The 16,396-nt window shown below is 39.0% G+C and overlaps 1 protein-coding gene across 1 annotated transcript in view; it reads right to left on the bottom strand.

Moving 5' to 3' along the window:
• The window catches only part of lmtk2 (lemur tail kinase 2), a 28,360-nt gene that overhangs the window by 8,754 nt on the left and 3,210 nt on the right, over positions 1–16,396 (bottom strand). The window contains exons 2-7 of the mRNA XM_087839768.1: positions 9,902–10,035; positions 9,534–9,687; positions 8,370–8,446; positions 7,623–7,738; positions 7,296–7,383; positions 2,393–2,523 (exon numbers count right to left, since the gene is read on the bottom strand). Of these exons, the coding sequence (XP_087695894.1) occupies positions 2,393–2,523; positions 7,296–7,383; positions 7,623–7,738; positions 8,370–8,446; positions 9,534–9,687; positions 9,902–10,035 (700 nt within the window). The remainder of the gene's footprint in view (positions 1–2,392; positions 2,524–7,295; positions 7,384–7,622; positions 7,739–8,369; positions 8,447–9,533; positions 9,688–9,901; positions 10,036–16,396) is intronic.

Genomic DNA, 16,396 nt, shown 5'->3' with positions numbered 1-16,396 from the left:
AGCCATTACCATTTAGAAGTATAAAAAAGGAGTGTGCAAAACGATCAACAAGAATCAAGTGAGGAAAGTTTTGCAAGGACCACAAAACACTTAAACATTTACAGTAAATTAGAACAGGGGCTTTCTTATTTTATCTGTCTTTCACACTGCAACAAGCTGTGGGGACTATTCCTGACTGTGCATCCAGCAGCAGGATATGATTTCTGGAGGGAACCACAGGCTGTGCAGACTTTTTGTTAATCTGCCAGGGGAGGGCGTCACAAGCTCTTGAGACTCTGTCTGCTCATTAAACAGCCATATGGTAGTTCATTCACACTGACTGAAGAGGCAGGCTTTGGTTTCCCTCTAGCCCTGCAGCATTCCCTGTCCACAAGCTCCAAGTCCTTTTTACCCACCCAATGACAAACCCTGCTGACACAAGTATTCTTGCATGCACATGGCCCAGCTACTGTCAGACCCACTGAAACCCCTGTAAGATAAATGGAGCTGTATTTTAAACTCTCCTGTCCCATGTCCTCTGCTCCTGGCTGACAGTCCAACATACAGTAACACAGCAGTGAGGAAGCAAGTCCAATATCTTAACCCTACAAGGTTAATGCATGCCACAGCAGTGGTCGCTTCCATACCTTACCATCCATACAGACACTTGCGCAATTTGGTATCATGGTTGCCAGCAGAAAAAGCAACATAACTAATATGTCTTTGTATTGAACTGTCATTGTTAATACAGAAAGAATAATATAATCTAGTAACCTAATCCAGTCAATAAATGCAGAGTCCAAGAACAACTGACAAAGATCTTTTATAGAAAATGCATAAAAATAACTTTGCTCCCCACTGTCAAAAAAAAAAAAAAAAAAAAATCAGATACAATGTAAATGCAGCAGCAAATAAAACCTGCAGTCAAAGATAGCACTGTAATTGTTCAGGCAAAGGGTATTTGATCCTTTAGGATGCTTCGACTAACACAGGAGGAAAACATAGCATAATACGCCGCGGATTACAGGAAAATAAACAGTGCAAGCTGTTAGATAGAAACCCTACCTACCTTACTATACAATATAAAGCATTTTAAGATGATCACTTCTGTGATTTGGCACTGGATTAGATTACATTTTTCTTCTTTTATATTATAAAAAGGTGATCTTATTAAACATTAACACAATTATTAACACAATCATTAACACATTAACACTTTTGTAGTAGAATAATACAATCAAAATCCTGGTAAACCCTAATGAAAAAGCACAAAAATGTCTTATAATGGCTTAAACACCCCTGTCCACGTCTTCCTATTGGGAATCTATTCATGGCACGCAGTACACTATGCAATTTATTCTGTAACGGGTCCAATTTCACCCTTGCATTACGAAGCTGAGGTTTCAGCTTTGGATACGGCGTGTACAGCACATGGTACTGCTACATAACCATCCTCTCTGTCATTTCTGCCAGCATGTGTCTATGTGCAGTGTTGTTCAGTTGGTGGTACTTTTTTTTTTTTTTTTTTTTTTTTTTTTTTTAAATATTCTGTGGTTAAAAGTGCCACAGAAACATTTTTACGATTGCAGAATAAATGAGTTCACATGAGAACAGGCTTGTAGAACTCTAGTTGAGTAGTAACAAGGATTAAAACACAACGCCCAATATGAGGCTATCCACTTACACGCAAAAAGCAGAATCATCATATCCCTTTGGCAGAAGACAGCTGACACTGTGGCAATGCATGGGAGCTGTGTAATTGGAACCCCCTGAGCTTATTCTGAGCAGGCAAAATAGAGCTGATGAGCTGAGCATCGTATGTTCCCCAAGTTCCCAACCCCCCTTGTACCCCCCTGCTGGCTGGCAGCCAGACATCCAGTACAGACTGGGGTGAAAATGAAACGCAGCCTTCTCTGCTGTGCACACCATTTTTGGACACCACTGGTACTCCTTAGAGTGGCTGGGCAGTCAGCACAAAAGTAAAACTATTAGTTGACCCTTGTCTTTATAATATTATTATGGAATGATAATGACTAAATACTTGCCAAGAGATACTTGGTGGTACGCACCTAGTAAAATGTATCTATAGGATAAACATTAAAAAGAATAAGAGCACATACTTTGTGTGATTTTAGTATATTGGGATTTCAGAATAAACATGTTAGTCAAGTACATTCATTAAATAAAAATCACCAACATTTCTACTTATCTTTGTTAACATTAAAATACAACTGGAGCACACAATTTGATTATACAGTCAATACAATCTTTTCTGCCTAGTTGTCAGTGACCACTAGACAGAAAAGCATTTCCCGAAACACCAGCTGTATTGAGTGGAAGGAAAAGCACAACGTTTAGCTTAGTGGATCAAAACTGAGAGGTAGCTAAAAGTGTTGCAGCTCTGAAGTGCTACCTGTGCAGGAAGTTGTGTTTGTGAAGGTGAGTGACACCAGCAGCAATTTCACAGGCCATCCTCTGCAGCTGCAGCAACTCGGCATTTCTGAACATCCAGTCCTGCTGAGAAAGATAGCCTCGCAAATCCCCCTGCAGAGGCACACACACAGATAAACACATTCGCTCATTAGTATCAGGAATAAACATTCAACAAATGCAGCAGAACCTCGTATGTATTCTAGCAATGGGAAGAATTTATCAAGTGGCAATAATTAAATGCAATGTGGAGACATCGCCACACAGGGGCAGCAGAGTCCCCTTCTTCTTCCTGACTTCTCAGCACTTCTCACTGCTGACATGTGAGAAAAACAAATAAGGGTAAGGCGGTTTAATGAGTATTGCTGTGTCACAGGTATATGGGTACAAAAGAATCCAGTTCAGACAAGGGAAATAAATTTGCCTGATGGGGTTCAGACTGAAGTCCCCTCTAAACAATAAACACAGACATGAACCTGATAAAGGACACAAAATGCTGTAAGTTATCAGAGTGACAGTCCTGCAGGGGTCGTTGTGATGGAGCTGGATCTCAGATGAGTGCAGTTTCAAAACACAGTCAACGGGGAGTTGCTGTGAACACTTTAACCAAAACTTTTCAGACCGATAACTGAAAGTTTTAAAAGCGAAGACAAGTCAGGCAAAAAAAAAAACAAATAACCTTCAACCATTCACAAGAGGCAATCTGCAATTTTCTTATTTTTGAAATGTATTGTTATAGAATTTTAGTAAAGACCAAGGATTGTTAGTTTACTCAGTTCTCATTAAGTTTCACAGCAAAAAGTCATGAAGTAGTGATTCTGACAAATCAAACTGTCAGGGGAATTGATGTAGATTAAACAAATGTTTCTTTTAAAAATAATGCTAGTGTATTTAGAATCCACTGATAATGCTAATAATGCTTTAATAAAAATGTCAAATCCCATGGATTTACTGAGCATGGAAGTCTGCGTGTGTGTTTACAAAGGGTTTACTTTTCCTTGAGCCATTTCAGTGCAAGCAGCTTAGATCAGTCGTCTTATGTAAGCACTATTTGTTTGCTTATTCCACACAAACACACACACACACACACACACACACACACACACACACACACACACACAGAGACAGAGACAGACACATAGCTCTGAGAAGGGGTGTTCACTGAAGAGCTATATTCAATATATGGTAAGTGATACTGCGTGCCTATCTTTATGTGAAGCAGGTGATTAGGTTTGGGTTCATGGGGATCCAGCGCTGTTAATGAAATGACATTCACCATGAAAGGCCAAAACAATTAAAGTCTGGTGTCTAGCCTGTTTATAACAAGGATATGTAAAGGTTCCAACACAGATTCGTGCCTAACTCAGTAATCACACGATCAAGTTAACAGTGGTGGGGAAAAGAAAAAAAGCTATTTTAAGTGCTTTCTACTGCTGAATTCTGCGACTGGATATTAGAACCACAGCAGGCCAAGGATAAGCACCTTTGTTAAATCGGTTCAAGTTTAAAAAAATAATTGATTTTCAATAAAAGCAGTTGTGAGAATGGGCAACAACAGCATAACCTTGCTCACAGGGTGATGGTGTAACTTCTTTACAATATTACAAAGAGAAAAAGCAATCACAGCGATTGCTGTTGTAACAGTTAAAAAGGACAAAGGTGAATTTTGAGATCTAAAAAGAAGAACTGCCACTTGTCTGAGACATTGAACTAGAAAACGGTCAACAAACATCTTGGCCAATCACTAGGCAGAAAATCCACGCAGTTGAAGCTTTCACTAACACTACAGAATGTGACATTCTGCGGCCCATGTACCAGTTGCTGGATGTATTTTGATGTCTAAAATACTTTCAGTCAGGATTACTGGCATGGGTGATACAAAACATAAAAACCGCCATCAATCAAAAACCTGCCAGAGGGAACGTCACAGTACATTGGCTTTTTGGGATTCACCTTGTCCGCTGGGCAGCTGCAGTGTCACATTTCATGTTTCGACATGTAGCAGATGATTGACACGGCCTCAAGTAGGAAGACGCTATCAGCAAGTCATCCCTTACTTTACATGCAACACAAGCACTTCAACACTTGTTTCTTCATGAAGCAAGTGTCAGCAGCTTATTTTGCTCATCTTGCTTATATAGCTTATCACACTGATAGAACGGAAATGTATCCTGTATAAGGACGAGACCCGAACCGTACTTGAATAAAGGCCTCAAAACTTTTATCTAGCAAGGGATAGTGAGCATACACATCACTCAGTCGTGCTACCCTCACACATTATCGCCTTCAACAACAGGACTTGCTCTTCATCATGCCATCCTCCCTAATAGCTTGCACGCATTCATAATAACTCATTCACCTTGACTCACTTCCATGTCCTGTCAGAACCATTACGAGAGTTGGCTGGGAAAAACCACAATGCCAGGTTATCTGCCAGGTCTGGGCAGCTGACAATACCCCAGTCTAGTGAGGTTACGCAATCCCTGGCAAGATAAGTTGAACTGGACACTGAGGGACATGTCAGAGAACTGGGAAGCAAGGAGAAAGTTGCTCCAAACAGTGTTACCTTACCCCTTACCTGGGTACAAACTCTACATTTACAGACAGGCCTAACATTACTAACATTAAAATAATATATATATATATATATAAACATTAAAATATATCTATATATATCTGTTTTCTCCAACACAACTTCAAAGTCAAAGTCAAGGTTTGTCCTGCTACATAAATCAAACAGAAATGACAGGGTGGTTTATATTTTTAGACAGCACTCTTGGCTTTTTGCATTCATCAGCGTGCACCCATAGGTTTCTTTAGAAAGAGCTTAGTTTACTGCACTCAACAGCCGCTAACACACACACAAGGTGCCAGCAATAAAAATGCACAAACACAGCAACTGGGGGATCTGACACCAGAGGAGCGTAAATGGAGCCTGTTGCTTTGCTGGGCGAGGTGGGAATGTGAGAGGTCCCTAGCTTAGAGTAACTATGTAACTCGGGCCGGAGAAGGAGGAGGCAGGAGAAGAGAGCTTTCCCTCAGTCAGAACTCAACCCATCCAGAATAAATAAAGGAGAAGAGTGAATAAATCAGCTGCCATAATGTAGTCTGAGTAACTTCATTATGATTAGATCATTCATTTTCTTGGCTTTGAGTGGACAGTTTGGGTTTTTTAAGTAATTATTTTTTTATTTTTTGGGTTTAAACCATTATCTTTACCATATTTATAAAAGAAAACTGGCAACAACTTAACTTATTCAACAACATATACATATTATCTTAAGTTTAAAACATAGGAAAAAAAATGATCTTCAATAATCATTTGGTAAAGTAATGAGTGCATGAACTCTCCAGCTTGGTATGGTGCTGATGCTGAGCAGGTAGACAAATGTCTGCCTCATATCTGCTGCCACTTTAGGGGGCAGCATGAAAAAATAGTGCACCATAATCAAAACTACTGGCTGCAGAAGAAACCGAGATCAAAGGGTACAACGAATGTCTTTATATTGTACTATCCACAGCACCCACTGTCTGTGCTTCTTTGCTGTTTAACATGTTTCCAACCAGTCAACATTCAATCAGCCAGGGATAATGCTCCACTGGCTTGCTGGAGGAGTGCACAAAATAGTGTCTCCATACCCTCTGTGTCAGGTGAATTCCCATAATTCTTTCGTATAGGCAGAGAGCTCTGCAAACAAACCCTTACAAAGCACCATACACTGGCCTTCAGCAGTTACAACCGCCATAAAAAGTGCATGCTGACGAGGTAATTAAGGTACTATAATGAGCCATAAAATGTGTAGTTTAGGGATGTGCGCGACTAGTCACTTACACGTCTAATAGTCACTGTTGTCACTAGTTGGTACCAGACGTAGTAGTCATTTAAGCCATTTGTTCAAATTGTAATTGATCTCCAATGCCAATAAATTATTGTATCCTAAATGTTATACAGTCATCTGCCATCGTTGTTGAGAAATACTATAAATGTGTTAATCTAGGCCTGATCTTTATGTTAAAACTACTAGAATGAGAACATAGATACAAGCGGCGGAACTCAGCTTTCTCCAAAACGTGGATGGGCTCTCCCTTAGCGATATTGTACGGAGTTCAGTCATTCAGGAGGGGCTCAGAGTAGAGCCACTACTCCTACACATCGAAAGGAGCCAGTTTGAGCCGGTTAGTTTAAGTGTTTTTCGCCTTTCTTATCTGTTTGGAGTATAACACAGGTTCATAATGCATAATGCAAAGTGCCATGCATTTAAGCTAATGATTCATTATTGAAGAATATGGATTTTTTTGACAATGCCCATTAAATTTAATTTACATTAATATCTGAGTTTCTTAGTTTTAGAACAATCTGTTAGGCGACTAAGAAATTAGTTGCCAGGAATATCCCTGATATAGTTATCTAAATCACAAGTGCAATGTGTCATATCGCAGAAAAAAAGCTCAGTTTGCCAAGTTTATAATAGTGTCTCTATCTGGTCTTATCACTCCAGAGTAGGTCTGGTGACTAAAGACACACCTAGACCGGGTAGTCTCACTACTATATTTAGGGGCTGACGTTGCTAAGAACCAGTTTCTTGCGAAATTTGAGCATCTCTCACATATCACAAGTTGATAAACAGTTTTTAAGGAGTACTATCTTTTAAATACCTGTGTATGAGCTAATTCTCAAACTCCTCAATTTCCTCAATGAATACAAATTTCTAGGTGAGTGGTAGCTAAAAACACCATAAGCACAGCCACCTCACAATCACTGAAAATTCTTGGACAAGGACTGTAGATGGTAGATTGACAACAGCTTAATTTAATTCCCATGTACATATGGTATTATTGACATAATACCTGTACTGGTGTATTTTGAAAAGCATGTAGTTACTTACCATTTCACAGTACTCAAAAACCAGTAGGAAGGGAATCGCCTCAACACACTGTCCAAGGCAGTGGAGTATGTTTGGGTGCTGCAAAACTCTGAAAACCAAATTGACATAACAGGTCATTGATTTGATGACCATCAGGTTACAGAAAAGTTTAAAATAAGCAAACTATACATTGCAATTACTGATGCAATAAGTAAGAGGAAAGATGCTCCGGGTGCAGTAAACAAAACAGTCTTTGATAAGTTGATGACCCTAACCATAACCTTCTGAAAAACAATAACAGCTCTCTGCAAATGGGGTGCTCTCAAAGAGAGAAACATCAGCTTTTACCTGTATGGATCCCCTTGCTGCAGGAAGTCATTCTGCTCCTTGGCACTTGCATTAGCTTTCAACTCCTTGACCACCACTCTTGTCCCTGGGTCTGTGTAGATATCACTCAACAAGACCTGTAAATACAACAGAAAGAACACGTCACGCTAAACAAAAAGAAAACAAAGATTCATCACCACCACCCAAGTCTAGATGTTTTTTTCTAAGATTTCAAGGAGTACCACTAACTGCAGAGAAAAAGAAAAGGATTTGATTAACAGAGGAAAAGGTGTCAATTTTTCCTTGACAGGTAAGGATTACTTTACACAATATACTACAGTGGCTTGCAAAAGTATTTGGCCCCCTTGAACTTTTCCACATTTTGTCACATTACAGCCACAAACATGAATCAATTTTATTGGAATTCCACGTGAAAGACCAATACAAAGGTGTTGTACACGTGAGAAGTGGAACAAAAGTCATACATGATTCCAAACATTTTTTTTACAAATAAATAACTGCAAAGTCGGGTGTGTGTAATTATTCAGCCCCCTGAGTCAATACTTTGTAGAACCACCTTTTGCTGCAAGCCACTGTATATTGTTTCAAGCGATATTGATTAATGATTGTCACTTGTGATTCAATGATTAAATCACAAGTGACAGCTTGCCATCTTGTTAAATGATTTTTTCAGATGAGTATTTAGCTCTTTGTCTTTTGTGTGGATGCAATTTTGTGAAGAAGGTAATTAAAGAAAAACTATCTTACCTGGCCAAACCAGCCGTTGCCGATCTCTTGGATGTAGCTCAGACTGTGGCGCACGACCTGGAAGCCTGTTGATCCCTCTGTGACACCAAATACAAACACATTGAAATTACAACAACAATAAAACTGCAATATAATAACATAAATAAAAAACTGTCCAATGACTAGCACTTAGCACTGTATGCAGCATGTGTAGCTAACTACACCTAAACAGAAAGTACATCAACTTCTTTACATTAAGTTACTAACTAGTTTAACATACCGTGTGTGGATATGAACAAGTATTTCATAGTCACTGTTTATGGGTACTAGGTATGACGTTTTCAATAAAAAAATGTGGCAACTTTTTTAAGATACACCCTTCCATCGCTGTACTGTTCTCAAATTTATGTGAACTGTTGTGACACAGTGATCACATTTGCCAAAGAAATCCCATTTTTGTTTAGTTTTTTTCCACAGAGAACATTTTGGGGTACTAATATTTCTACCCTCAATATTTGTTTAATGGTGGGGACCAAACAGTCTACAGGTGGATTTCCACCACCTCTGGTGTTAATAGAACATTTTTTACTACAAAGTTCAAACAAACATATTTTAATAGACAACCGTATTTTATGACATAAGCTAAGCAGACAAAAGTAAGGAAATTTGTGTTTGATCATTTCTTTGTTTTAACTACCGTTGGAAGGCCTGTTTATTTCTGCTCAAATTTGTAAGGAAAATGCATTTGTGGGTTGAGCAGCAGAGTTGAGTACTGCTGTTGTAGCTGTGTATCATTCGCCCACAAGCTACCGAGGCCCCTGTTTATTAGACAAATAAATTGTTAAATTATAAACTGCCTTGTTTCTTCAGACTTCAATCATCCAGTCCAGTAAACTAAACTAAACCAAACAATCAATAGCAGAACAAACAGTCTGGCACTGGGAGAAAAGATTTTGTAAGCTTCTCATGGGCGCAACCCATCAACTCAACTCTGCTGCTCAACCCACAAATGCATTTTCCTTGTGGCACTATTTAAGGGAAATAACCAGGCTTTCCAACACTATAAGACGTACTGCCTAAAAGCACTGTTACAACAAAGAAATCATGGAAGATACACACATTTCCTTAGTGTTTGTGCCAAGTTTATTTATACAGCATGATTCTGTGAATGTGTATGTATCAGACCTGTGATGCGGGCAGGGGGTTGGAGGTGTGGCGGGCCAGGCAGGGGCACAGGAGACACAGCAAGGGTATAGACCTCAGCTGGGGACTGCATAGAAGGGGTGTCCTCTGCTGGCGGAGTGAAGTCGATCTCATCATCAAAGTGATCTTCAAACTCCTACGTCCACACAAACATATGCCATGTATAAATTTGTTGACGGCATGACAACAACAAAAAAAACCCAAACAAAAAACGCTGACTCTCTTTTAGACTAAATTTACACACAGCCCAATACATTATACATTCACCCACTGTGTTTTCATCAAGTCAAGTCTGCATGAAGGAAATGAAACTCACTTGTGTCTGGCTACCTGCCTGCCAAAACTCTCACCTTGAAGTTGATCTCCCTTTCCTTGCAGCAGGTCACACAGTTCACTAGCACCACCACCAAGGACACAATCACCATCAAAGACACCACCAGGGACAGGTAGATAGAGACAGACAAAGTGTCCCCCATGCCTTCACCTAAAATGACAAAAACAGAAAGAAAATGTGCTGAATCATTCACATCTATCTCTGGAATTCAAAAATAAATTAGAAGGGAATAAAGAAGAAACATGACAGCTGTGTTAGGTTAGCATAAGTGTGTTTGACAGCAGTACAACACATGAGAAGTGTACCAGTACTTCTAAAACCACCCACAACAAAGGTACCTTAGAGCTTGACAACAAAAATAAACTGCACAGTGCACTACACTACAACCTCTTCATATCATTACTCTCTTTCTCTTGCAACTCCACTGCAGTGAGAAGAAAAAACAATCTGTACCATTGTGCATGACATACATTAATGAGTGATTCACCACTTCTCCCAAAATGTTGTGGCAATAAGTGTGACTTCTCAGATGACCTCTATCCCTTATCAGGTATTCAGAGAAGCAGTTGTGGGGGTGTCTGCTGGCCAATCACCAGCTGATAGTGCAGCAGTCGTGACAGCGGGTGTAGATCTGCTCAAGTGAGGATGCTGCTGGCCCAGCAGTTCAAGTGTCAGGGCTGACAGCATCCTCACAACCCACCCACTGTGCTGCTCAGCTGCAGCTCACTCACTATACTAATGCCAAACCACATGAGCCTCAGATTTAGTTAACTAAACGGTACAAGCTGATACTACAGGAGACAAAAGGATGACGGAGGGCACTATATACGGCATGTATGTGCAGGGCTGTGCATTATCAAATTTTAACTGCAATTACAATTTTAGCTTCCACAGATTAATAAAAAAGAAACACCAAGATAAACAGATTATTGAGACTGATTCTGTTTGGCTGTAATGGGATTATTCCACCTTTCAGCAAGTCTAAATTTGTTTAAGTAGATTCAAGTGAATTATGAATAAAGAATATGGAAAACTACTTGAATGAAAAGCTATGTTCCTTTAATTTAAAATTTAATAAGCTGTAGTTAACCCGGGCCCTGACTGATCTGGAAATCTGATGACCTGCATGTCTGATTTCGCAAAGTTGATGTCCTTTTCATGCCAGATGCCCTTCCTTATACAAATCTAGGGTTGGGCCTGGCAATAAAAGTACACTAGTTTCACCAGTCTGTGAGTTGAATTTCCAATGTCTGTGCATATATATGTTAAAAAAAAAAAAAAGAAAAAGACAAAGCTGACCAAAATAACTTTGATATTTGCCCTGGTTTAGCCTTAACAACAGGCTAGAGAATCTGATGGGAACTCAATCGGTGCCTGTGTACAACCGTACCTCAGCACTACAAAAAAGACACACCATGTATTGCTATTTACCATTCATAATTATGTATTAGGTGTTTCTCGCCAACCACCTATCACCTATATTTGTCCAACCAACCAATTCTCATTGCTGTTTGTAAGGTTGGACAAGCTGCTAGACAACATAACGCCACCTATGCTCTTTGTATTTCAAGAACACCTGTATGTTCACTGCATTTCTGCCAAAAGCTCATTCTTTTGTTAGGGTGTGCGTGACTCATACCCGCCTTATTTCCAACATGTCACTGCTCATTTCTAACTGTTCCTTTGAATGGTATGACTACTGGTCATTGCATTTCTTGTCTTACTGCCAATGCCAGTGAACAGTCAGAAGACGTTAAAGTCAATCTCTCTCACTTGCAGCTTGAATCATCTTTTATGGATGACAACTTTCAGTTAACACAGAAAGGACTTGCTGAATCAATTTGTTTCATTATGAGGTAACAAATTCACCAAAGTCTAATGCATTTATTTTTATAACTTGAACGTAATCACAGCCACCTACATTATACCTCAATGTGGCCCGTGAGAGTTGAGAGCAGTGGGAATTTGTGCGAGACACTTCTTCCTAGCCTCCCGTCAATGTTTATTCAGCGTCCCACTGGTTGCGGCTTGTCAGGTACATTGTGTCTGCTAGAAGGACAGTATACACCTACTGAGTCTCCTTCTGGCTACAAAATTTTTGACAGATGAAATTGGGTGACTAATACATCCAGATGACAAACTCACATCTAGGTGTCTCAGGCTTTCACACCAACATGTGAGTATGATTGCAACACACATCTGAACCGATTTGGAATAAATGAAAAATCAGACTTTAGCTAGCTTATCTACATAGTAAAAAATAATTAGTAGGTACACTGCTTTCAGAACTCTCTCAATTTTTTATAACAGAGATTCAAAAAGGTGCTGGAAACATGCATAATGGATATTTGCAGATTCTGCATATATGGAATGTTGTGACATTAACAATCTGTACCCTAAGTATACGCTACATCACAGGTTACAAAAGGTTCGTCTGGCTATATCACCCACCCCTACAGACATTTAAACAGCATAGCACCATAGTGAAAGACTTCAGGTGCTATCTGACTTCACTACAGGTCAGTTACCACAGTAAAAACAAAGGTAAGTCAAATGAGAAATCCAACATCCAATCCAGCACATTTTCAGGTTCAACATTTAACACTGCATTCCGTTTTTAAAATTTGAACTGTAAACATGGGCCCAATTTTGAGAGGAAATTAGGTTGAACAGATTAGGTTGACATTCTAAACATGCACATGAAGTGTGCATGTTTAGAATGTCAGAGGATTTCACAAACATGAAATTGTGATCTACCCTTGCTCCGTCAGCATGGAAACTGTTGTAATTGTTAGCCGTTTTTGACACATCAATTTTATGCTTAGGCAGTATGACACAAGAAATTGAAAATAAATATAACTGTGAATTAAATTCTGGAATTCTGGTGTTCTTCCTCAATGAAACACCAAGAGTAACCAACAGAATGATGATTTGACCCACTAACACCTATCACACTCATCATTTGAGATTATATTTATTTACCAAGAGAAAGGTTTGTTCCTGTTTCTCTGACTGTGTGAGTATTTAGTTTGCACATAACTCTCTTGGGGAAAAAAAAAAAATCAGAAAAACAAATGTGGGTGCCATATCATTTCTAGGTTGACAGGTTTGCAATTTCAGGTAAAACAGTGGCAGGTAACAAATTATTTTGTTAAAATAAACTTAAGGCAAGAGCTTGGCACATGAGGCTGTACAGTGGTCTAACTATTTAGTAAGTTCTAATCCGAGACGGGGGAGGGGGGTATATCCACACAGCATAGGTTGTCAGAGAGTAGAGAAGATGGAGCAGCAATCCCTCCAACTCCCTGAGGAATATTAGATATGATACAGAGTGTCAGCCATGATTGAGATTCATTTAATGTCGGCCACAGAACACCAAGCAGTCACTGACAGAAATAGAAAAGATGGCTTAATCTGTTCTCTTTACTTATGATCATAATGAAAGTCCTTCATGCACTCTGCTTCTTTCCACTAATGTCTGAATGCCTAATGTTTTCCCTGCTGGACAGAAAATACTGAACTACAACCCCAAAACTGGTGCAGGTAAACTGAATTCTGTGGCCTCTTTCACTGAGAGCCGTGCACAGTTACAATTTGAATCCCCAGTGACAGATATCACGAAGGTCTTTGTAAGTCAGTGATAGTTGATGTTATATTACGATGCAAATAAATTAGCAACAACAGCAAGGCCACCATTATGAAGTGCTGTTTCTAAAGGATTACTTCCACAAACCTCTGTGCTTAAGACTGCAACAGAGAAACTGTATCCAGTAAAATATTGATGAGAGGAGAAATTAAAGATTAAATAGCTCTGTAGTGTACTGGACCAGTGAATGTAGCTATAAATGGCATGTGTACTCACAGCTGTTAAATGTAAGGGTTCTTTACCTTGCAATTATCATCACTATCAACAGAACAATGAAGGGGGATTGTTAAGTCTTGAACGTCCAACCAGACTGAAACTTTTTAACAATCAAAAATGCTAAGTGAATAAAACAAGAATGAAATATAATATTTCCTTATAAACACATGCAACTCAAACCTGTAAGCAAACTCTATAGGTAATGCCAGAGATAAATGATTCATATTATATAAAACTATAAGCCTTTAAGTCCGTTTATGCAATAGCAATGTCAAGATTGATATTCTTATGTGAAAAGCAAATGACCCATTAACAAGGCAAGTAAAGGCAAAAACCTGACCCAGACAATTCTGGCGGAGGACTCCCTGCCAAAAAGGCATGGTTTTAAAAAGGTGAACAGATGCACATCACTGCATGGTTTAGGCCAACATCCCTAAAAATTATATGAATCCACCAAATGCACTTTTGTGCTGTTACTGTGTCAGCCTTCAAACCAGTCATCCGTACTGCCCCCCAGATGAGAATCTTGTAGTGAGACAGAGTGTTTTCTTACTGGGGTTTTCCACAATGCCAAAGCAAATATGTTTCAGAGGGAAATCAAAGTAGCTTTGCCCTATATTTACTTTTCTCAAACCACAAAGCAAGCCATTGCTATACTAATCTGGATCTAAAAATAAGGCAATCCAATTCTTAAGGGTTTTAGAATATTCTCTAGACCAGCAATGACCTCTAACAACTTTAAAGCAAAACCAAGCTAATGATAAGCTTGGACTTAAAAGCCCTGTTTCATTCGGCACTAAATTTTGTCACATCTGGCTATTTTTCAGCCAATGCCTCTTTCTATTTAAATTACAGCAATTAAAATGAGTAGTGGGATAAATCATTGGAACAAATGGCTTTAATAACTCCAAAGCTCACAACAATCCTGTGAAAAACATTCAGCTGTAATTGCGGGCAGCTTTTTGACACAAATACCCACTGCCTGGTTCAGCAAAACAACAGGGTTCCAGGCAGTGCAGGGCTCCCAGAGAGGCTACAGCAGCAGCCAGATACAAAAAAACAGGAGCTGGGTCACGGCAGCGCTACATGGGATCAGTTCTCCTCCATTAGGCTTTATTTGAGTCATAGGTTCATATTATGACTTGGCAGGCCCCACCAAATGACTCAACTGGTTTTTGGGACCAATACAGCAGGTAGCTGCCACCTCTTATTTCAGTTAAACTGCATATTTCAGCAGGCATTCAGGGAGAGGAGGAGTTGACCCATTTTTACAAATTTCACCCACCGACCGGTGTGCACAACAGTGGATGTCTACTTTTAGTTACACACAAAATGGCAAATGGCACTGTGGCTAAAAGCTTTGGGTTAGTTTAAGGTTCTTCAGTCTGAGAATATCATGAATCAAATGAAAAAGCAGAGGCACCTAAAATAGGCTAATACTTATCTCTGTCTGGTTAGTGACAAAACTAAATTTGATTTCCACCATTTAGAAAATAAACAACTGCTAAAGGATAAACTCGCTTATTACAAGCATCTCCAACAACCTGTAGTGGTAGTCACTGAGCAGAGTAGTGAAAGGTTAATGACTTGTAGATTAACCAAACAAATATCACCTGGCTATGCCCTACAATTTAAACATTGACATTTTGGTTAAAGCTTAACAACCTATTTTTACCCCTGTTTGTCATGTGTAAACGGAATATCCCTTGCAGATTGGCAAGCCCAAGTCATATTCATAAGAATAATCTCATTAACAATCAGAAACTTAAAGTCAAAACTTTGAACAATCAAATAATCAAGAATTATTATATCATGTGTACACACAGGTGTAAGTAGACTAGGAAAATGGACCAAAGGACAGGTTGCTGTGTAATAAAATAATAAAAATATGGACTATATTTCATCTTACACTGTACTTTCCTGTGCTCTTCGTTATGATTAAGCAAACAACGCTGTTGCTAATCATTAACTTGTAGTGATAAGACTGGAATCTGTTATAGTTACACATTACCAGTGAGTGTTGGTAATGTGCTAGGAAACATGTTATACCAATACGAGCCAAGGAAACTCTGGATTCTGCAAAACATAGAAACTACTGTCTTGTCACCAAGTAGCTTTGTGGCAAAAGTATTACAGTTACTGCTGATTTCCATTTTTTTTGAGGGGGGGGCATTTGTCACATTAACATGTGTCAGATCAAATTTTAATTTTAGACAAAGATGACCTTAGCTAATTCAAAATACAGTTTTTAAATTATGATTTTTTTTTGTAATTAAAGCAACAATACTATCCAGGTTTACTTGGCCCTATGTGAAAAAAAACCATACATCTGTGACTAACCACATTTTTTTCTTCAGATAGCCAAGTTCAATTTCATTAGCCACACCCAGGCCTGATTACTGCCAGACCTGTTGAATGAAATCACTTAAACAAAACCTGTCTGACAACATGAAGTAGGTTAAAAGATCTCAAAATGTAACACATCAAGCAAAGATCTAAAGAACCTCAACAACAGATGAGACACAAAGTCACTGACATTTATCAGGAAGGGTTAGAAAGCCATTTCTAATGTTTTGGACTCCAGTGAACTATGGTGAGAGCCATTATCCACAAATGGAAAACTTGGAATGGTGGTGAACCTTTTACTGA

Source organism: Neolamprologus brichardi, chromosome 4 (assembly GCF_056152115.1).
Source record: "Neolamprologus brichardi isolate AB-2024 chromosome 4, ASM5615211v1, whole genome shotgun sequence".
Taxonomy (NCBI): Eukaryota; Metazoa; Chordata; class Actinopteri; order Cichliformes; family Cichlidae; genus Neolamprologus; species Neolamprologus brichardi.
This window is presented reverse-complemented; position numbering and strand designations above follow the sequence as displayed.